At 46.5% G+C, this 23,256-nt stretch overlaps 2 protein-coding genes across 6 annotated transcripts in view; one reads left to right on the top strand and one right to left on the bottom strand.

The window, feature by feature from the left end:
* Positions 1-23,256, bottom strand: part of AUTS2 (activator of transcription and developmental regulator AUTS2) — a 1,638,780-nt gene that overhangs the window by 203,659 nt on the left and 1,411,865 nt on the right. The window lies entirely within an intron of this gene.
* LOC148507543 (uncharacterized) overlaps positions 1-23,256 on the top strand; it is a 94,009-nt gene that overhangs the window by 16,647 nt on the left and 54,106 nt on the right. The window contains exon 2 of the mRNA XM_088445880.1: positions 5,517-5,567. Within this exon, the coding sequence (XP_088302006.1) occupies positions 5,517-5,567 (51 nt within the window). The remainder of the gene's footprint in view (positions 1-5,516; positions 5,568-23,256) is intronic.

The following is a 23,256-nucleotide window of genomic DNA, read 5'->3' as shown; positions in this document are numbered from 1 at the left end:
ATAGACAATACCAGAGTGGTTTTCTTTCAATGGTACATGTGTGTTACAAAGTGCTCTTCGTAAAAGGCAATTACTGCAACATTTGCCATAAAATAAAGGTTGCTTTAATGGGCAATAAACACAGACTTCAAATTTTGTATGAAATGGGTCTCCAAAGGGCGCTGTTATAGGCAGCTCAAAGGCACAACTGACTTTAGTATTTTGCCCTGGCTTCTTCTCAGCTAGCTCTGAAAACAATGATTTCTACCCTTGGATGTTTTCTAATAGAATTATGCATATGGGCAAGTGACATTTCAGCTAAATCCAACTTTTCTCTGGATAGACAGACTACAGGGAGTTCTGATCAGGAACAGAAATTGTACTACCCAACGGATGCATGTTGCATTTCATGAAACAATGACATTCAACTATTTCATATAATTGTGTGGCAAAATATCAAAACATATGTAGAACCTTTTTCAAAATATCCCTGGCATACATATACTTGTCAGCTTGGCATACATATACTTGTCAGCTTGGCATACATATACTTGTCAGCTTGAACAGTAGTCCTCTCGAGCAATAACAGAAATAAGTGACTTTGGCATAGGAAACCAGGCCACTACTTTGGCTTTCACTTTATTTTGTCTGTAAAAGCTACACTATTTTGTAATAATATATGGTATTTCTGCAATTCAGATTTTATAGACTGGGAGCTGCCATACAGCTATTATAAGGATCTCAAAGTTGGTGACTCTGTTCTATATTTTGTAGAACCAGACAGGCTACACTTTTGTACATTTGGTACATTTTACCCTACTGAATATTCAGTGTTTTGCACCCTTCTGTATTCTAATCATCCAAGAAGAATAGTCTATATCAGTGATTCCCAACCACGGTCCTCAAGGCACACTAACAGTCCTAGTTTTAGTGATATCCAAGCTTAAGCACAGATGGTTACATCAAAATACCTAAGGTACTAATTAAGTCACCTGTGCTCAACTATGGCTACCCTTAAAACCTGGACTGTTAGTGTGCCTTGAGGACTGTGGTTGGGAACCCCTGGTCTATATGATCTATTTTTTTATTTAATAAATTTATTAAAACTTGCAATGTTTCTAAATGGAGAGTTGATTGGATGAAATAAAACAATGCATAGGAAATGGAATATAACACAAAGTTTAAGAGAAATATGGTAGCATGCAGTGAACAATTTCTAGATGATTTGCTAACAATTTGAGTTTTCCCTTCAACAGTATATCAACATATTTTTTTTTATTTCATTTAATTTTCAAATCTTTCTAACTACATATTTTCTCCTGAGAAAACCAGGACATTCATAGAAACTTTTTTCAGCACAAAAAATGTGCTGAAAAACTCGGCTTATACTCGAATATATATGGTAATACGGCATCTCCAAATGTATTAAAAGGCAGTCTGTGGAGAGATCAGAGATGTTTGCAGTGGCGTCTCTGTTCTTTACAACACCGCCACCATAGCTGGCAACTTACTGAGCAAGTTTTTTGTCGCTTGGCTAACGACATATAGTGCCATCTCAGCATGGCATTATACAGTACATACTTTTAATCCCATTGCCAACTCTGGACCCACCTTGTACATGTACAGTTTGTTTACACTGAAATCTCATGTATTTGTTTTTTTCTGACATGCCCAGTAGCCATTATATATCACTTCAGCACTATGCTGGTTATAGAAAAGGTCATCGTCAGAGCTAAAATAGATGAATGAACACCTGCAGAGGAACATGTGAGGCTAAGCACACTGAAACATGGATGTTACATTCATATATATGGCACAGACGCCTGCAACCATGATGTGCAATTGTTGTATAAAAGCTAAAGCCATAAGAGTAACAATTCCTAAAATAAGTTGAAGCAAAACATCATAACCACTTGCTCTCATACACACTAGGATGCAGCAGATACATAGTTACTTTTACAGTCTATCCGAGATGCAGTAACTTATCCACTGAAGATCAAAGATGAAGTATTGGCAAATGACATGACTACGTAACAATGACAAATAACAAGTATCAGCTAAAATTAGGAGGTCAAATTACAGGAGATGAAATTGAGACAACATAGCATAGAGCATCAAAATATAGGGCCTGATTCAGACCCACTCGCAAGCGGCTGTCCGCTCGCAAGTGGGTCGATGTTGTGCACTGCGCATGACGGCGGGAGCTCCGTCGTGCGCATGCGCCAGACGAGCGAAGGAATTTCCTTCGCTCGTTGTGTCTGATCAAAGGGGGCGTGCTGTCGATGTTGATTGACAGCACGCCCCCTTTGGTGGGCGTGCCAGGGGCGTGCCTCCCTGATCGGGGCGTTCCCAAGGGAACGCCTACCGTCAGAAGCCGGCCCACTGACATCACTAGTGATATCAGTGGGAGTGATTTTGGCTCTGATAGAGCCAAAATCACTCCGGGCCTTGCGGTTGAAAAACTCAACCGCAGGCTCCGGCTCGCAGTGACGATGGTCGCGACGGTCAAGACCATCGCGGCCATCAAACTGCACGCTCGTATAGGCTGTGGGTGGTGACCCACAGCTATACTAGCGTCAAGGAGGACGCTCCATAATTATGGAGGGCGGCCCTCATTCAGAGCGTGCGCTCTGCTCAGAGCGTACGGCTCTGAATGAGGGTCATAGTTCCATATACACCAAAGCAAAATGGGGTAGAAGAAAGGAGGAACATATGAACTTTGGGCCTGATTCAGAGTTCTATGCAACCATGATGTTTTATGTACAACTCCGATGTTTTATGTACAACTCCGATGTTTTATGTACAACCCTAATGTCTAATGTACAACTCTGATGTTTTATGTACTACTCCAATGTTTGGCAATCTGCGCATGCACCAGAACTGTACTACACATGTGCATATCTGTGTCTGTGATGATGGTTGCAATGCCCCCTATGCTGTTTGGGGTTGGGGAAGGGGTGGCAACAGTCAGTGTCCCAGAAAACGGGGGCGTGACAGTCCGTTCTCTGGGTATGCTGAGGCCACTGGCTGTGTCCTTAGATGCAGCCTCACTGGCCCCGGTGTCGTGAAATATGCAGTCATCCAAATGACCAATGTGCACATAGTTGATCTGATGACTGTGTCTCCAGACTCAGCATTGTATCAGAGAAGCTTGCAGTGGGCATCTTATTGCTGCTTTTGCATATCGTACAAGCCTCTGCGTACAAGATACAGAGGCTTTGCTTCAGCGCTCATCTCTGAATGAGGCCCTTTCTCATAAAGAAAAATTGGCAAGTTAAAAAACAACAACAGTGGAAGGGATTCTCGTTGGATACAGAAAGAGCTTCAAAGAATACAGAATCCTAGACCCAAGAAAAAGTAATTTTTTGGATAAATTATATGATTTGACTACAGTACAGAAAAAAGGCATTAAGAAGTCATTGCAAGTTACAAACAATTTTATCAACCTGAATGAGAGTGGAAAAAGCTCATAGAGGTGGTAGATTTATATAACTCATGCGGGATGTTTAAAAAAAATGGGGAGCTCAGTAGACAGATTATCCACATTCTTTATTAAATTTGGAAAAGATTACAGGCTTCTGGATGTAGATCTTAGGTTGTAAGTTCTATAGGCTGCAGTGGTAAGATGTCTGTTCAAGCAATTGGTTAACTTGTCCAAAAAGCTTAATTTGGAACACATTTTATATATCAGAGCATCTATATGCAAACCAAATTGAAGGTTAGGCTCAAACTATATACTCAAACATATTTTGTTTTAGAGTCAGATAAATGTACAGTAATCAGTTGATTAAGTATAATACATTATGCACATTTAGCTATTCCAAGTTACATATATACTATTTTAGTAGTGAGGAGGTTATTCAATGTTCTCCATGGGCTAAATTAGATTGCAGTACATTTTTAAGGTGAAAGACATTTCAGGTCACATACAAGTCAGTGTCATTCACTTGCATATGGATAGAAGCTGATTCCTAGACTTTTGGTAGATGATCTATAAATATGGAAAGCAATAAGGCCCAGAGCAAAGCCTTGAGGCATCCCACCAGTAACACCTTGGTGGCTAGAGTTGGAGCCAGAGTTTGACACAAATTTGGATCTTCATGATAAATAGGAGCAAAAGCATTTTAGCATGTGTTTTCCAATACCTGAGTAGCAAAGTTTGCTTAATATTATAACACCAAAAGTATACATCTGACTATATTGCAGCATATAATTGTCATATGAATAGGATTATTATAGTAGAAAAGTTTGGTCCTAAGCCAGACTGAAATGAAATTAGGATATTTGTTATATTATAACAACTACTGATATGGGAATTAAGCCATTTTGGCAGTAAAGAGGTGGGTCTGTAATCTAAAATAATGCTTCTGTCAACACTTTGGTGGATTGATGACTCCATGTTCTATAACCACTTCACCAGATGACAAACTAAAGATTAAACAGAAGGTTATGTCTAGCAGTTACTGTGCCACTGAGACTTAGGAAGTTTGACTGCAACTAGTCATGTCCACATTGTTTAGATAAAAAGACTCCCAGCACCAGTAAAGGCTGGAAGTTTGATAGTATAATCCAGGGCCGTAGCTAGGGTAGTGCGGCTGGTGCCATCGCACAGGGCACCACAGGTCAGGGGGCGCTGTTTGGGCCTGTCAAAGTTCTGTTTATTATCATTCTTGCTTGTAGCTTCCTCTTATTTCATCCCCAGCATCTCCTGGCCTCTCCTATCTCTTCCCTGGTCCTTCCCCATGAAGCCATGGCCCTTTTTTGGGTGCATTATGTCCCTTTGAAAAATGAGGGGGGCGCCAATGCTCTTTCTAGCACAGGGCACCAAAAAGTCCAGTTACGGCTCTGGTATAATCTTATAATGGGTGTAGGGTGTGCAGGTCCACATCACACACCCTGCATGCATACATTATACTTAGTTCTCTGGCATCAGCGCATTAGAGAAATCACCGGTAAAATGGCATGGGCACCATGTTTCCGGAGACCTGTGCATGCCCAATTGACTCTGGCAAAGTGCCAGAGCCTACTCAGCAACTGTACTGGGGAAAGGGAGGGGGCTTACAAGGAGACAGAACACGGGCCCCCTCCTCTCTTATACCATTCCTGGCTTGAAGATAAAAAAATCATTTATCTCAAAAATGTATATCACATCTAATAAATAATCAGTGCTGTCATAAGACACATTAACACATATACATCTAAAAAAAAATGTACTTACTAAAAAATTGTGATTATACAATGGTTGCTAATTAAGTATTCACCCTTTATGATATAGTCCAATAATCTCAAATAAACCTCCACAGTGAACTATCAAGTGTTCTACAGTAATGTCCACTACCAATACACATGATCAGAGCGCAGGATGCCCTGGGGTGGAACTGGCCGCCACCACAATCTCTTTTTGCCGAGTGCCCTCATGTCAGTAGCGGTGCGCCCGGCTTGTTCCATTCAGTCCAGAGCTTCGCCTACCAGACAGATCCCTGGACCAATGGCAGCAGTGGTGCATTGGCCAATAGTGGTGGAGGTCGGAGTGTGAGGCTGTGAGCGGAACAGAGGAGGAGGACACACTAGCGGCTACAGCAGCTCAGGTACTGTCTCTGCATGACCGCACGCCTCCCCCCTCCCGAACAGCAGCACCTTCAGCATCACCCCCCAACCACACACCAAACAGCAGCACCTTCAGTCTCCCCATACCCCCCTAAGCCCTCCCCCCATGATCACCCCCCCTGAACAACAGCAGCACCTTCAGTATCTTCCTGCCCCTCCCCTCCTTGTGATCGCGGCCCCCACAACTCACGATCAGCCCCCCTCTCTGTTTTAGAAATGGAGACAGTGATGCATTTTTTATTTTCACAGTAGGGGGCACATGCTGTATGGTAATACAGTTTGGTACATTGCATGATGTATGTGTTAGGAAAAGATCATAAATGCAGTGCAGAAGTGGCTGTGCCACTCAAAAGAGGTTTGTTTACTTATTGGTGACCCTTTACCTCCACTCCAGCAATGAGATGGTTATTTGTGATTACAGGATAATTGGAGTTTGCCAAGCTTTTACCACAGGTTTTTAAGAAGTATAAATCATAAGTGTAAATCATTGTGCCAGAAAACTGGCTTTCTGACAATTGGCAATACCTATTAGTAGACATATACATACTCATCATAACATCCTTATTTAATAAAGAACTCTGGGCCTGATTCTGACCTGCTCGCGAGCGCTGAGCGCTCGCAAGCGGGTCGATGGTGCCCAAGTGCGCATGCGCACGACGGAGGTGGCTCCGTCGTGCGCATGCGCGAGACCCGAATAACGACGGCCAAGCCGTCGTTAAGGGTCTCGCACCAAGGGGGCGTACTGTCGATGGTGGTTGACAGCACGCCCCCTTTGGTGGGCGTGCCAGAGGCGTGGCTGCCCAGACGGAGGCATTCCCATGGGAACGCCTACCGTCTGGATCCGGCCCCACTGACATCACTAGTGATGTCAGTGGGAGTGCTTTTGGCTCTGATAGAGCCTCTGATAGAGCCAAAAGCACTCCTGGGCTTGCGGCAACGAGACCCTACCGCAGGGTCTCGTCGCAAACCCGATGATCGCAAAGGTCTTGACCATCGCGACCATCATTTTGGCCGCCCGCTATAGCTGTGGGTGGTCACCCACAGCTATGCGAGCGGCCAGGAGGCCACTCCAAAAAGGAGCAGGGATGGCCCTGATTCAGAGCGAGCGCTCTGTCAGAGCGTCCGGCTCTGAATCAGGGCCTCTGTTCACTTTGTGCTGAACTCAGCCCTGTCTGAAGATGATATAATTATCATAGCCAAAACCATAATAATTGGTTGTCTCTGTTATTTCGACTGGTCAGTAAATCATATACAGTATCAGAAGTTATATGAAAACATATACAGTATATATATAGAGATATGGAATAAACAATTGAAATGTAATCTATATTATTTCCTGGACAGACTGGAAACTATTGCATTCCTGATTGCCAATTAAAATGGAATTATTATATATTGCGTTATCAAGGACACAATATTCTAGCTTCACATACTATGTACTTAGTTGCTTTTTGGTGCAAGAAGCTCACATGTGTCTTGCATTATTCATGTATAAAATACGACATACAATCTGTCCTACTTCAGAGATGAGTCTTGTTAAATTTTAATGTCTTGATCACGGGCCCCACCCCTTCCCAATCACCCCACCCCCTGAACAGCTGCAGCACCTGCAGTATCTTCCTGCCCCATCCCCCATTAGCGAATCCGCACCCCCCTCCCCCTGGACAGCAGACAACAGCACCTTCAGTATGTCTATGTGGTGTTATTCTCATTTATACATTTTCCAATATAACATTATACACTGTCTATAACCTTATAGTTCTGTCCTGGTTGCACTAAAGCCCAGTGTTGTTAACTTTTATTTATATGACACCATTGTGTGGCATAATGCATATAAGGGCACTACTAATTTGTGGCATAATGTGTAAGGGGAATTACTGTGTGGCACTACTAATGTGTGGCTTTATGTATATAAGGGGTACTACTACAATGTGGCATTATGTGTATAAGGGGCATTACTACTGTGTGGCGTAACGTGAATCAGGAGTACTACTGTGTGACGTAACGTGAATAAGGGGCTTTACTGTGTGAGATAACAGGAATAAGGGGCTCTACTGTGCAGTGTAATGTGAATAAGGTTGCACTGCTACGTAGTGTAACTTGAATTGGTACTATTGTGTGACCATGCCCCCATGCGCTGTCCTTGTTTAAACTTTAAAGCAAAGATGGAAACCTTTGTTCTGCCGAGGGCCATTTTGAGATATATATATATATATATATTTCTACTTCAGGGTCCATAGGGTATCCACAGGATACCTTGGGTATAGGTGTGACGTCAGTCGCAGGGCACCAAAGAGTTAAGCTTTCAGCCTCCCAGGATGCACTAGGTCCCCCTCCTATACCCCGCCCCCGGGCCAAGGCACCTCAGTTTAGTTTGGTGCCCGGCCGGAGTCGGGTGCACCTGTTGGAGTGGGGGCTAGAAGAGCCCCTGAAGCTTATTCTTCATGCAGCTGTGGCTGCACATCTGGATGTACAGCATGGACAGTCAGTCCTGACGTCCATGCTGTCTTCCCTACACCCCGCCGGTACCAGAACGCCGGTACTGATCCGGGGATGCTGGTGGGCGTCTGGGGTCACAGCTAGCGGTGACCCCAGATGCTCCGGACCATGGCCGGATTCAAGGGGGACAGAGGTAAGCAGCGGGGTCCCGCGGTGGGTCCCCGCTGATCACATGGTCCTAAGTCCCCAGGCAGGGGGCTCCCTGGGGACTGGCTGCAGCGTGGAGCCAGGCGACCAACCTGCGCTTCCACTACCCCCTGGGACAGCGGACCGCAGCAGAGCGGTAGCGCTGCGGCGTCCCAGGGGTTAAATGCATGCCAGGGGAGCGCGCCTTCCCTGTCTCACAGCCGGCGCCTCCCCCGCTGCACACAGCCCTCTCTGCATGCTGCCGACTGGTCCTGTGGCAGCGCTCCTCCCCCAGGCCAGCCTCCTCTCTGCTCCTCGGCGGCCATCTTCTCCAGAACGCATGGTGAACGCTGCTGGAAGCGCTGGACGGAAGCATCGTGGTCTGGGTCCCCCCGCATACCTCTCCTCCGCTGTGGTCAGGTCTGTGTATGCAGCGCTGTGTCCTACCAGGCCCTGTGTCTGTGTAGTTGAGTGATCAGCGCTGTTAGTGCAGGAATTGTTATTTTTCTGCATTGTATGTGACTGTGCTAGCGCTGCTGCCTGTAATCTTTTCTTCTCTAAACTGTCAGCTTTATTACTGTCCCTGTTCTTTCTGCTAAAGCCCTTGCGGTGCGGTGCTGCAGGGTGGTCTCTCGCCTATTTAATACTTAATTGGTGAGAGAGGTCACATACGTGGTGCCATCATGTCTGAAAGTGATTTTCCCCTCCGGCTACAGTGTACCACGTGCAAAAAAGTACCGTTAGCGGAGGGGGAGGGTAGCGCGGAGGGCCTTTGCCGGCAGTGTTTGTCCATGGCGCGGCCTATTACGGTTACAGCACCGGTACAGGAGCCGCCCTGGGCTTGTTTCGCTCAGGCGTTAACAGCTTTAGTGGGCCAGTTAGCTCCGCAGCCCGCGTTTACTCCGATGGGTTTGTCCCAGCAGTCTGTGGTGTCGTCACCCATGCAGGGGTTCCCACGACAATTGGTGGTACCCCACAGTCTCCCTATTTCCCCGCTCCCGGGTTCTCAGGAGCCAGCGTGGGTTAACTCCCTGACGAGTTCTGTACAGCACTTGTCGGATGTGTTGCAAGGGGAGTCTGTGATGCGGTCTCATAAAAGGCCGGTGGCGTCTCTGTCCGCTCCTTATGAGGATGACGAAGGGACGTCTGATGATGGGGAGATTCTAGATCCTTACGATCAGGAACCTCTCCATACTAAGGACGCTGATGCTAAGTCCAAAGTATATATTCCTGGACTTATTCGGGCGGTCCGCACAGCCTTGGTGATTGAGGACGAAGTTCCCCCAGCGGCTAAATCTAAGTATGCCTTTTTCAAAGATGTGAAGGGCGATGCCACAGTCTTTCCTCTTTCGGGTCAGTTGGTGGACCATTTAGAGGAGGCATGGAAACAACCTGGCAAAAGATACCAGCCGCAGAGACGCCTGGCGGTGGCTTATCCGTTCGCGGATAATTATTTTGCGAAGTGGGAATCCCCTCCACAGGTGGATTCTCACGTGACCCGTCTTGTCCGTAGTGCCACATTGCCGATGCCATCCATGTCCTCCCTTAAGGATGCTACGGACCGCAAGGTAGAAATCTGCCTGAAGTCCGCTTATTCCCTTGCTGGGGGGGCAGCACGGCCGGCTATGGCCATTTGCTGGGTTGCCAGAGCGATGGAGCGCTGGGCGGATTCATTAGAGGCTTCTTTTGAATCCGACTGTCCGGCCGATCAGGCGGAGTTGATTGGCAATCTCCGTGATTCGGCCACCTACATCAACGAGGCGGCTCTAGACATTAGTACTCTGGTGTCTAGAATTTCTTCAGCAGCGGTAGCTGCTCGTCGCACCTTGTGGCTGCGATCCTGGAAGGCGGACGCAGATTCCAAGAAAGGTCTGGAAGCGTTGCCGTTTACCGGAGAAGTTCTCTTCGGTCCGGATCTGGATAAGATTGTGGCCACGCTGGCGGCAGCCAAATCTGCCTGTCTCCCGTCGGCCGCTGCTCCTTCTGGTTCGGGACCATCGTCCTTTCGGTCATCTAGGGCCCAGGGCAGGCCCAAACCACAGTCGTTTCCTCGACAGGCTGGCCCTAAGAAATCGGTCAAGCCCCGGAAGCAGGCATGGAGTACCAGACGTCCGGCCCCCAAGCCAGATGGCAAGCCTGCGGCCTGACGGTCCGGGCCTCCCTTTGGGGGATCCCAGGGTGGGAGGCCGCCTGCTACAGTTCGCCCAGTGTTGGTCGACCACTACGACAGACACTTGGGTTCTGGAGGTGGTTTCCCACGGATACGCCCTCTCCTTCCGGCACAGACCCCCGGCTCGCTTCTTCACCACGGGTCTCCCATCAGACCGGAACAAGGCTACGGAGCTGCGGAAGGTATTGCACACTATGCTCCAGGCTGGAGTTATAGTGGCGGTTCCATTCTCCCAGAGGGGCCAGGGTTTCTATTCAAATCTATTTTTGGTACAGAAACCCAATGGGTCATATCGTCCGATTCTCAACCTCAAAGCACTCAACAAGTCTTTGCGGGTCCCGAAGTTTCGGATGGAGACCCTACGGTCCATCATTCTGGCGCTGGAACCTGGGGACTACTTGGTGTCATTGGACATACAGGACGCTTACCTGCATGTCCCTATTCTTTGGCGCCATCAACAGTTCCTCAGGTTTGCAATCAGCAGCGACCACTTCCAGTTTCGGGCGTTACCTTTTGGCCTGGCAACAGCACCACGTGTTTTCACCAAGGTGATGGCGGTCATGGCGGCTTCTCTGCGGCTGCAGGGAGTCCGCATGTTGCCGTATTTGGACGAACCTGTTATTGGTGGCAGGATCTCCAGAGCTCCTGTTACGCCACTTGGACCTGACCATTGCACTGCTGCAACGGCACGGCTGGCTAATCAACTGGCAGAAGTCCACTCTAATCCCGTCTCGGAGGATTCTGCATCTTGGAGCCTTATTGGACTCGGGACAGCAAAGGATCTTCGTGACGGAGGACAAGATCTCTGCTTTACAGTCAAGGGTGCGCAGTTGTCTGCACAGCCGCCGGGTGTCCTTACACTCGGCGATGAGGTTACTGGGCTCCATGGTGTCGGTGTTCGACATGGTGGAATACGCCCAGTTTCACTCCAGACCTCTGCAGCACCTGATCCTGTCCAAGTGGAACGGGCTGACTCAGTCTCTGAAGTCCCAGACGATTGTGCTCACCCAGGAGGTTCGCCTGTCCCTTACGTGGTGGTTACAGACGACCCACCTCAACAAGGGACGTCCGTTCTGGGTTCCAAATTGGGTCCTGTTGACAACGGACGCCAGTCTTCGGGGCTGGGGAGCAGTTTCGGGTCCACACTTGTTCCAGGGCAGGTGGACGCCGACAGAAGCGGAGCTTCCAATAAATATCTTGGAACTCCGTGCGGTCTTCAATGCTCTCCAGCAGGCACAGCGGTTTCTCCAGGGTCGCCCGGTGCAGGTCCAGTCGGACAACGCTACCACCGTGGCCTACATAAACAGGCAAGGAGGAACTCGCAGTCGGGCGGCTCTCGTAGAGGTCTCTCGGATCCTGGTTTGGGCGGAGCGCAATCTTCCGGCCATATCAGCGGTCTTCATCCCGGGAGTGCTCAATTGGGAGGCGGACTTTCTAAGTCGCCAGGACGTTCATCCGGGGGAATGGTCCCTGCACCCGGACGTTTTTCAACTACTGGTGGACAGGTGGGGTCTTCCAGAAATCGACCTCATGGCGTCCCGGCACAACAACAAGTTGCCGGTGTACGGGTCTCGCACAAGAGACGAAGGGGCGTCTCTGGTGGATGCTCTGTCCGTCCGGTGGACGTTCCGGTTCGCATACCTGTTCCCTCCGGTCTCCCTTCTTCCACGGGTAATCCGGAAATTCAAACAGGAAGGAGGGACGCTCCTGTTGATAGCTCCCGCGTGGCCCAGACGGCACTGGTTCTCAGACCTTCAGGGTCTGTCCGTGGACATTCCTCTGCGGTTGCCGCTACGACCGGACCTTCTGTCTCAGGGTCCTTGCCTTCACCCGGACCTGACTCGGCTGTCTTTGACGGCGTGGCTGTTGAGACGGCCATGCTGAGGTCCCGGGGGTTTTCCAGCTCTGTGGTGCGTACCATGTTACGAGCTCGGAAACCGTCTTCCGCGAGGATATACCATCGCGTGTGGCATACGTTCTTCCAGTGGTGTCGACCGAGAGGTTATGCACCGCGGGAGTTTCGTCTGTCTCGGATTCTCGCCTTCCTGCAAGCGGGACTAGATCATGGGCTTCGCCTTGCTTCTTTGAAGGTACAGGTTTCGGCCCTATCTGTCTGGTTTCACCGTAGGATTGCTACAATCCCGGATGTGCGCACCTTTATGCAGGGTGTTCTCCGCATTCAGCCGCCCTTTGTTCCACCTGTGGCGCCTTGGGATTTGGCTGTGGTCCTGAGGGCTCTCCAAGGACCGCCGTTTGAACCACTGGGCTCAGTGGATCTTAAATGGCTAACAGCTAAGACTGTTTTCCTTCTGGCCATTGCTTCGGCCAGACGTGTTTCTGAGTTAGGGGCTCTTTCTTGTAGACCCCCTTTCTTGGTTTTTTATGGGAACAGGGCAGTGCTCCGCACTCGGCCCGAGTTTCTTCCCAAAGTTATTTCCCAGTTTCATATTAACGAGGAAATAGTTGTTCCGGCCTTTAACTCACCGGGTCTTTCCGTGGGTGAGGCCTCTTTGGATGTTGTGCGGGCCTTAAGGACTTATGTTGACCGCACTTCTTCGTTTAGGAAGTCGGACGCTTTGTTTGTCCTCTTTGGCTTCCGTAAAAAGGGTTGGCCTGCTTCAAAGCAAACTTTGGCAGCCTGGATCCGTATGGCTATTTCTGAAGCTTATCTTCATGAAGGCCTACCGGTCCCTCCTTCTCTGAAGGCTCATTCCACTAGGTCTGTGGGTCCTTCGTGGGCAGCTCGACGTGGTGCCTCGGCAGTTCAGATCTGCAAGGCTGCTACGTGGTCTTCTGTCCATACCTTCGTGAGGTATTACAGGTTTGACACCTTCACCTCTCAGGATGCTTCCTTCGGGCGGCGGATTCTCCTTTCTGCACAGGAGCGTCCCCACCCTTAAAGGATACTGCTTTGGGACATCCCCAAGGTATCCTGTGGATACCCTATGGACCCTGAAGTAGAAAATATGAGATATGGTAAGAACTTACCCTTGTTATCTCTATTTCTACGAAGTCCATAGGGTTCCACAGGACTCCCGCCCTGTCGCACCTGTGCTGCAGATGGGCTTTGCTCTGGTCACCGGTTTTCCGTCTCCCTCTGGTGAGAATGTGATTCTTGTATGTGTCCAGATCTTTGTTCTCTCTCTTCCTTCTCCTCCTCCGGCCTATGGCTTGGTAACTAACTGAGGTGCCTTGGCCCGGGGGCGGGGTATAGGAGGGGGACCTAGTGCATCCTGGGAGGCTGAAAGCTTAACTCTTTGGTGCCCTGCGACTGACGTCACACCTATACCCAAGGTATCCTGTGGAACCCTATGGACTTCGTAGAAATAGAGATAACAAGGGTAAGTTCTTACCATATCTCATATTATATATATATATATATATATATATATATATTTATATAACATTATTCACTGGCCCGATGCAGGGGGCCATAATAGCCGGTGATTACAGCAATGCGGTGTGACTGTCCGAAACGTTCAAAGGACGCTCCAGGCGGCACTGCTGCATAAATTCTGGCTGCAGGGTGCCACTCTGGGCACCCAGCTAGCCAGATGAGGCTACCGGAAAAAAGCTCAGAGGGCCAACCTAAATTATTCCGCGGGCCCTATACGGTCACCGTGCCTGAGGTTCCCCATCCCTACTTGTATGTGCTGCAGTTGGGGGCCATGCTCTTTCTGGCACAGGGCACCAAAATGTCTAGTTATGGCTCTGCTCCAAACTCCAAGCTGGATAATAATAATACGTAAGGCAACCAAGCTGGGAACAATCTCACATAAAAGTATCCATCTCCTGATATGTGTTATTTTTTATTACCATGTGGTCATTTCCCCAGAGAACAGGGATGGGTCACATTGTTTGTTCAAGAACTGACTCTCCTGAATTTTGCAGCATTTGACATGCTTTAATAAAAATTCTCAAATTAAAATTGTATTGGGCTTTTGCTACTTGTGTGTTCCTAGTGCATGTATTCTGCATATATCTGTAATCATGGAAATCTTTAGTAAAGGTAATAAGCTTCCATCTGATCCATAAGACATCTATAAAGTGTTATAAACTAATAAGGGGATACAGTCAAAATGCCGCCGGCAGGGAAGCCGTATGACTAAATCCCGGCGTCTAAATATCAACGCGGGACTAAAGACAGGCATCAAAACCCCGACACCGGTCTATATCCTGATGCCGGAATCTAGACATCTAGACAGCCGGCTTTCCGAATGAAAGTAAGCCAAGCAGTGTTAGCCCTTAGCCGCTGGGGGGGAGGGTTAATTTTAGGGACCCCCAGGAGGACTCAGAGTTATGCACCACCCCGGGAGGGTTAGGTTTAGGGTGCGGGGAGAGGGGTTAGGTTTAGGCACCTCCGGGGGGAGGTTAGGGTTAGGCACCACCAGGGGGAGGTTATGGCTAGGCACCACTAAGGGAGGGTTAGGGGGGGAGAGGGGTGGGGTAGGGTACTTACCAGTCCCAGTTGGGATCTTTAGCTTTTGGGCTTGCGGCGTCGGGATTTAGTGAGATGGCTTCCCGGCCATCAGCATTTCATACCCGACCCGCTAATATGATAGCCAGGAAAGTTGTCTCTGTGAAACTGTCGCAGAGTTTCTGTAATCATCTCCTCTTCGCCACCTCTATCAGTTGGAGTACCACAAGGCTCAGTCCTAGGTGCTCTATTTTCACAATCTGTACCTTGGCAAACTAATAAGCTTTTACGGATTTTAGTATCATCTGTATGCAGATGTTACTCAAATTTACTTATCCTCCCCAGATTTGTCACCATCTATGTTGGTCCGTGTCTCTCTGCCATTTCATCTTGGATGTCATCTCACCACCTCAAACATAATCTTTCCAAAACAGAATAAATAATATATCCAACGGCCAACAGTAGTTACCAACCTATCTTTATCACTATTGATAACTCAACAATCAACCCTACCCCACAAGCCCATTGCCTAGGTGTCCGCCCCTCTCCTCGCGTCTGCCACTGCATGTGTACGGGTAATCTGCTGATCATCCGTACACACTTGCTGATGGACAGATATATCTGTCCGTCGGCTGTGTTGCGATATGTCTGTGATCGACGCCATTCACAGACATAACAGTAGTAAACACTGGCCTACGGGAACCAGATATATTGGCCAATCAATTGATCGGCCAATATATTTGTCAGTGTGTACACAGCTTAATACTTCCCAGTTCAGTCTGGCTACTTCAGATATGATCAATGTCTCAGCTCACAAAACTAATGATTGCTGAATGGGGAGTCATCTCTCCACACAATGAGTAACTAATATGCTGGGGATAAGTATTACAGGTGAGATGTAGGGAGGAGAAATGTGTTGCTAGATGAGTGAGGGGGGATATTTGTTACTATGGGGGAATGTGTTCCAATGCAGAAATGGGAAAGTGTGTGTGCTTAGGGCCAGATTAAATTAAACGTGATAAGCCCAGTTTTTGCGATAATTTCACAATCGCACAAGTCAATTATCGCATGTGCGGTAATTGCATAGACAGAAACTGGCGATAAGTTTTCACCATCTCAGAGCAGGTGAAAAATAAAACATTGCAGGTGGCTGCAGCAGGTGTATTTTTAAAATTTTTTAAAAGTGCACTTTAATGACACAAAAATATACTTACACCCATTTTAATGCAACCCCAACTTACGTCCAGCAGTTATTTTCTAAATAAAAAAAGCTTCTTATCATTTTTCAACACTTATGTAAATACACAGATAACAGCCAATTGGCGAACCCAAAATACTTATAGGGCCCATACACCTACACGATCAGCTTCCGATCCGTTTTACATCAGATTACCCTGCAGTTCCATTGGCACGTTTTTTTTTCTTTGCACAGGATCAGTCGTATGATTGATCCTGTGCCTCACGCGCTTATTAGGGAATAGGGACAAACAGTCATTGAAATTAATGTATTGCCACACAATGGATCGCATGAAAAAAAAAAAGCCACGTTCTGAACACGATACGATGGAGCATATGTACTGCACATATGATCATAAGATACGATTGATATGGATGAAAAAATGCACGATTTCAACAAGACTGAACATACGTCGAGTTGAAAATCGTGTGATCGTCTAGAAATTGAGTAGGTGTATGGGGGCCTTAACTGTACATTACAGCCATTAATACACTTCTATATTGATTTCCTATGTCAGTTAGCCTTTTTTGGGGGTAAATTATCGCCTGTCGCCATGAACAGTTATCGCACATATACATTTTTGCCTGTTTTACAACAGTATCTGGTGAAAAACGGAAGTGCGCATTGCCGGAATAGGCTATAATATTGCGCAAATAAGGGCAATAAGTGCGATAATATATTATCGATTTATCAGGACTAATTCAATGTGGCCCTAAGTGTGTTATATGGGAGGGATAGGGCTAAGTGTGTTACAGAATCAGGAGACCAAATATATTACTGGGGAGGGTCAGGGCATGCCCTATGTGGCATGGTTAAACCCTCCCTGGCAAAGTTCTGAACAGCAGCTCACTGAGGGCCTGATTCAGGTTGGTTCGCAAGGCTGTGTTCGCAAGCACCCGCTTGCTGCGAAAATGTGCTAATGAATGCAATCGCACAGCAACTGCAGCTCTATACCAAGACACACATCACTGTATAAAGCCACCCACTTCCCATGACATGCATCCGTAAGTCAGCGGAAAAACATCAGTAACATCGGAACCATCCGCACAGTTGTGGTTGACCTGACCCTACTGCAGAAACTGTTAAACTTCCTATCGCCATCTAGACCTCTGCCAGCGTATGCAATCGCATGGGCTTAATTATGCACACCCCTGTAACGGCGTTTAAATGGGCAGGCACACCTGCATTTCTCTGACCACCCACCGTCACCACTCTCAAATGGTCACTTCCTGTCAATCACTGTGTGAAGACTCTGCGTGCTTCCTGATCACAGTGGCTGGTTCGCAGACGTGCACTGCGTCTTATACGCAGGTGCAGAATACAAACATTGGCTGGCTGCATGCGAATGCAGCCTTGCGAACCAACATGAATCACGCCCTGAATTCTATCCCAGTTGGAACGTTTTAACAATGTTTACAGGTACCAAATAACTGCAAACATGTTATTATTATTATTATCATTTATATGGCGCCACAAGTGTTCCACAGTGCCTTACAAAGTGCATAAACAAATAGGTGACCAGTGACTTCCAGTACAATACAATACAATACAACTCAGGACAAGGACATGGATAATATACATTGCTACATTAGTGACCATAACACCCACATAAGCAGCAGAGCATAAGCAACCAAGTGATAGGTGCCCAAGTGGGGAGTAAGAATTAGATGAAAGTAAAGTAGGGAGAAGCACAAGAGGGTAGAGGGCCCTGCTTGTAAGAGCTTACATTCTAAAAGGGAGGGTCAGACAAACAGGTGTGACACAGGTGGGGTAGACGGGGTGGAAGGAACATGTAGCAGCAAGTTAGGATGAGAGCTGGAAGGCTTTAATGAAGTAGTGGGTCTTGAGAGCCCGTTTGAAGGATTGTAGAAAGGTGGAGAGTCCGATGGGAAGAGGGAGAGAGTTTCTAAGGTTGGGAGCAGCACGGACAAAATCTTGGAGGTGGGAGTGGGAGGAAGTATTCAGTTGGCACGAAAGACGGCGTGCATTAGTTGAATGATGAGGGCGGACAAGTGAGTGAAGCGAGATGAGATCAGAGATGTAAATGGGAGAAGATTGGGTGAGGGCTTTGGAAGTGAGTGTGAGAACCTTGAATTGGGTTCTGAAAGGAAGGGGAGCTAGTGGAGGGCTTGTAGGATAGGAGAGGTAGATGTAGAGCATTTGGAGAGGAAGATGAGCCGAGCAGCAACATTGAGGACAGACTGGAGAGGAGAAAGATGGGATTTTGGGAGGCCAATATGAGGAGGTTACAGTAGTTCAATCTGGAGATGACCAGTGAGTATATGAGGGGTTTAGTAGCATCCTGGGTGAGATAGGGTCTGATCTTGGAAATATTTTTGAGATGGAAATGACAGGACTGCAAGAGGTTCTGGGTGTGTGGTTGAAGGAGAGGGATGAGTCCAGGATAACTCCAAGACAGCGCACTTTGGGGCTAGATAAGATAGTTTTGCCATCAACTGATAAAAAAATAGTGGGAAGTGAGGTTATGTGGGCGGGCGGGAAGACAATCAGCTCAGTCTTAGACATTAAGTTTAAGATATCGCTGGGACATAGAAAAAGAGATAGCAGAGAGTCAGTTGGAGATACGAGTCAGTAGAGAGGGGGAGAAATCAGGGGAGGAAAGGCAGATCTGAGTACCATCAGCATAGAGATGATAATGGAGGTCAAAAGATCTGATGAGTTCACCTAGAGAGGAAGTATAGAGGGCGATTAGGAGAGGTCCAAGAACAGATCCTTGGGGAACACCTACTGTAAGAGGCTGTGGGGGGGGGAAGAGGTCATGAGTGGAAACAGAGAAGGATCGTTCAGAGAGGTAGGAGGACAGCCAGCAGAGGGCAGTGTCAATTAGACCAAGAGAGTGAAGGATTTGCATCAGGAGAGGGTGGTCCACAGTCTCGAAAGCAGCAGAGAGGTCAAGGAGAATGAGCAGAGAGTAGAGGCCCTTGGATTTGGCAGCAATGAGGTCCTTGCTGGCTTTTGTGAGAGCATTTTCAGTGGAGTGGAGAGAATGGAAGCCACACTGAAAAGGGTCAAGGAGGGAGTGGTAGGAAAGAAAGGCGGTTGTAAACAATACACTCATAGAGTTTGGAGGAAAAAGGGAGATTGGTCAGTAGTTAGAAAGAATGTTAGGTTTTTTAAGAATAGGGGAAACAAGGGCATGCTTGAATGCAGAAGGGACAGTGCCTGATGAGAGGGAAAGATTAAGGAGGTGGCCAAGATGGGAGCAGACAGAAGGATAGAGGTAGCGGAGGAGGCGGGAGGGTATATGGTCAAGGGGGGAGGTGGAAGGGGGAGGAAGGACCAGATAAGGGCCATGGTTGGATTTTAGATGTAAAGTAGGTAGCAAAGTCAAGGGCAGCGAGCGAGGAGGGGACATGAGGAGGGAGTGGACAGAGGAGAGAGTTGAAGGTGGTTAAGAGTGTCGCTGGGGATTTGAGGACTGGGAGGAGATGAGGTTCTTGAAATATTACTGTTTAGAGAGTGAAAGGGCAGCACTGTAGGATGAGAGCATACATTTGAAATGGAGAAAATTTGCCGTAGAGCGTGATCTTCTCCACTGTCACTTGGCGGTTCATGAATACTTTTTCAGGTAAATGGTGAATTTGGAATGCCAGGGTTGAGGTGTAGATCTGCGAGGGTGAGTAGTGATCACCGGAGCAACAGAGTCAAGAGCAGAAGTAAGGGAGACATTGTATACGGAAGAAACTTGTTCAGGGCAGGAGAGAGAGAGAGGCTAGGGGAGAGAAATGAGTCAAGCAGGGAGGAAAAGGAAACAGTGTTGATAGTTTCAATGTTGCGCTTAGTGATGGTGGCTTTAAGAGGTAGAGGAGGGGAAGGAGAGAGAGATAAGTTAAAAGAGAGAAGGTGATGGTCAGAGAGGGGGAATGTGGAAGTGGAGTAATCAGAAATATCACAACAGTGTATATTGTTCTATTAATGCACTCAAATTGTAATGGGGAAAAAATCAGCAGAAAATATAAATTCTCAATACATTATGTGAACATTAAACATTTTGATATAATACAATTTTGTTTTGTAAATACATATTCCCATTGCACATTTGAAGTGAAATGTTATCTTACCATGCTGCAATGTTGTCATTTTAAATTATCCAAATCATGTAATTATGTTTCATTGCAGTCAGATGTGAGATGTTGTTGATTAGGGGCTGATTCCGAATTGGGACCAAAATAAAATAGCAAGAAACTTTGAATTTATAACAAACCATGTTGCATTGCAAGGGTAGCAAATACAATTTTTTTTTGCATGCATGCAGTGGCTGCTTTTGCATGTAGCCCACAAATGCTGGAAAGCTTTATATTTACACTGCACTCAAATCTACGGGTTTTTAGAATTGGATATGTTGCCCATAGCAACCATTTAGATTCTACTTATCATTTCTCTAGCACCTTCTAATCTACAAGAAAATAGCTAGAATCTGATTGGTTGCTATGGGCAACAACTCCACTTCTAAAAACCCACACTATAGTAAATATACCCCTAAATCTCTCTGCACATTTTACATCTGCCCCACCTACAATGTCTTGACATGGTGCAAAGGTCAGGGGCCCATCAGCAATCACAAAAAACATTAAACACAAATTCTGTGATATTTTTCCCCACAATTTGAAGATTTCCCAATATGTTGGACAACCTGATTCACCAATTCCAATCACTTTTTGGTTGGAATCCGTGATCTGTAACACCATACATTTTTTACACAATTATCTGCAAAACACAAAATTACGCTAACTGATTGCTGATGTATGGGGGTATTTACAAGCTCATTTTTGCTTTGATTCCAACTCAGAATCAGTATCATAGATTTCTGTACAATATAACAGATTTAATACATAAATAGGTTTAGTGTTTAGATTTCAATACACCTATAGTCCTATAGGAACTGATACACATTTTGCTAGACAATACTTAAGGTTACTGCCAATGTGTCCCTTGCTATTCACTTTAAAAGGCTTTAATGAGTAGACTCATGTTTAATGAAGTCAGGTCGCTAACTTTTTGTAGAGTATAACCAGAAACAGCCGAGCTGACATGTAGAGGTTATCTGTATCAACCATTAGAGCCCTGAGGTTCTCCGTGTGTGTTTTCTTATAAAACATTAGACTCTGTGGGGCTTTCAAAACCCCCTACAGTTTGGTAACATTAAAATCACACATGTTTGTAGCATCCAACACACAGTAATTTGTTTGTCTGTGACTAATATGGTTGGCAGAAACAAGGGAGTTTTCTGGCTTAAAGAATGCTATTCTCTTTGAATATTTTGCTGGCCAGACAAGCAGTTTAACAATATAAAGATGCAACAAGCTTCCCTTCCCTCCCCACTGGAATGAGGCTAAAACTCAGCACACCACATGGTAATCCCTTTAAATGTACTGGCAATGTACTAACTAAATGCTGTATTGCAGCAAAAGTATCTCTATAATGCTACAGGCATTAAAAAAGATGAAAAACACTCCATGGAGTTAGATGGTACAGAACTGTAATCCTTTCGTTTCTGGAAAGCCTGGCTATGAATGTAGCCAGAGGCAGAAATAAATGAAATAAGTGATCTTAGCCTAATCCCTAATAGAAGCCAGCATATATCAAGAAGATACTAGATATTTCACTGACAATTGTTTTTTTTTTTTTTAAAGAAAACTTCAGACCTTTCTTAATGTACTTTATAGCCAAATATTTATTTCAGACCAAAAGGCCAAGATGTGTTAAGCTGGGTACACTGATAGATATATTGCCAGTTTGTTTGAGCTGTCAAGCCTGGCACATCGGGCAGACGAATAGTAGTGTATATACACTTACCAATTGTCAGATAGGTCAGCCGAGCTGTCTATCTAGTGTGTACCCAGCTTTAGCCACCAAGAAAAACAGCATTGACAACACTATATGGTGTAATGGCATAGTACTCTCAAACTGCTGCTACAGCATCAGAAAATAAAACAATAATTTGCTTTACTTAGGCCAGCACTGCCATTACGTAGTTTCAGGCAGCTGCTAAAAAGGTTTTCAATGAGGCAACGCCCCCCCCCCCCACACACACACACACTCACACACTGCACAGTGTCAGTGGTCAGTGCAAAGATAATGCCAGAAGTCCATTGTCTACAATTGTTAATGGAAGGCTGCAGATCTAGGGGCTACACTGACAGAGCAACCCTGGCATTCCTTCCTGCTTCCTTGTTACTTCCACTCTCAGGGCTATATTTACTAAAGTGTGGGTTTGTAGAGGTGGCGATGTTGCCCATAGCAACCAATCAGATTCTACTTATTATTTATCTAGCACATTTCTAGACGCTAGAATCTGGTTGCTATGGGCAACAACTCCACTTCTATAAACCCACACTTTAGTAAACATACCTCTCACTGTCACTGTCACATGATTGCTGCAATCACAAGGTACTGAACACAGATGGGTTCTACACATACATAACTTAAAGGACTGGAGAAGCATCTGGTAAAAAGAAGTGGTATAGTGGAACACACTTGTCACAAGAGAGGAATGTTAGAGAAAAGCTGATGTGCATTGTTCATGTGATAGAAAAGCTGGTTTGCAGCATAACATCTGAAAGAAAATCTGGTGGGTAGAGGTGACATGTGATAGAAAATCTGGTGGCCAGGAGTGGCATGTTTGAAAAAACGCTGGTGGGCAATATGACAGGTGATGGAAAATCTGAAGGGAAGAGGGGCATATGAGAGAAAAAGTGATGAACAGGGAGTGTGTGAGGAAAAATCTAATAGGCAGATCTGAGTGTAAATGTTATGAGAAGTTCGGGATGTGGGGGTAAAATGTTGCACAGAGGGGAATGTGATGTATACTGAAGTGTAGGAGGTGGTACGTAAGGGAGAAACTGCTGAGCCGGGATTGGCATTGGTGAAAAAATCTGGTGTGTAGTGGGGAACATGTGATAGAAAAACTGTTGGGAAGCATAGGACATATTAGAGAAATGTTGGAAGGCATGTGAGGAAAAATCTATGCACATATGCAGTACGAGTCCTGAATGATGGCACGCAGAGCGGTCACCCACATCTTAGCAAGCGGCCAGGAGGCCAAACAAAAAAAAACATGCGGCCGCCCTGATGCAGAGCGAGCGCTCGCTTTTTGCGAGTGGCTCTGAATCAGGCCCTCTGAGCAGTTCTGTAGCAATAGGTCACAGAATATAACTCCAATTTCTAAAAAGACCTCTGATTACGGGCACAAAGCTCCTA

This window comes from Taudactylus pleione, unplaced genomic scaffold (assembly GCF_031769625.1).
Source record: "Taudactylus pleione unplaced genomic scaffold, aTauple2 ptg000391l, whole genome shotgun sequence".
In the NCBI taxonomy this organism is placed as follows: domain Eukaryota; kingdom Metazoa; phylum Chordata; class Amphibia; order Anura; family Myobatrachidae; genus Taudactylus; species Taudactylus pleione.
This window is presented reverse-complemented; position numbering and strand designations above follow the sequence as displayed.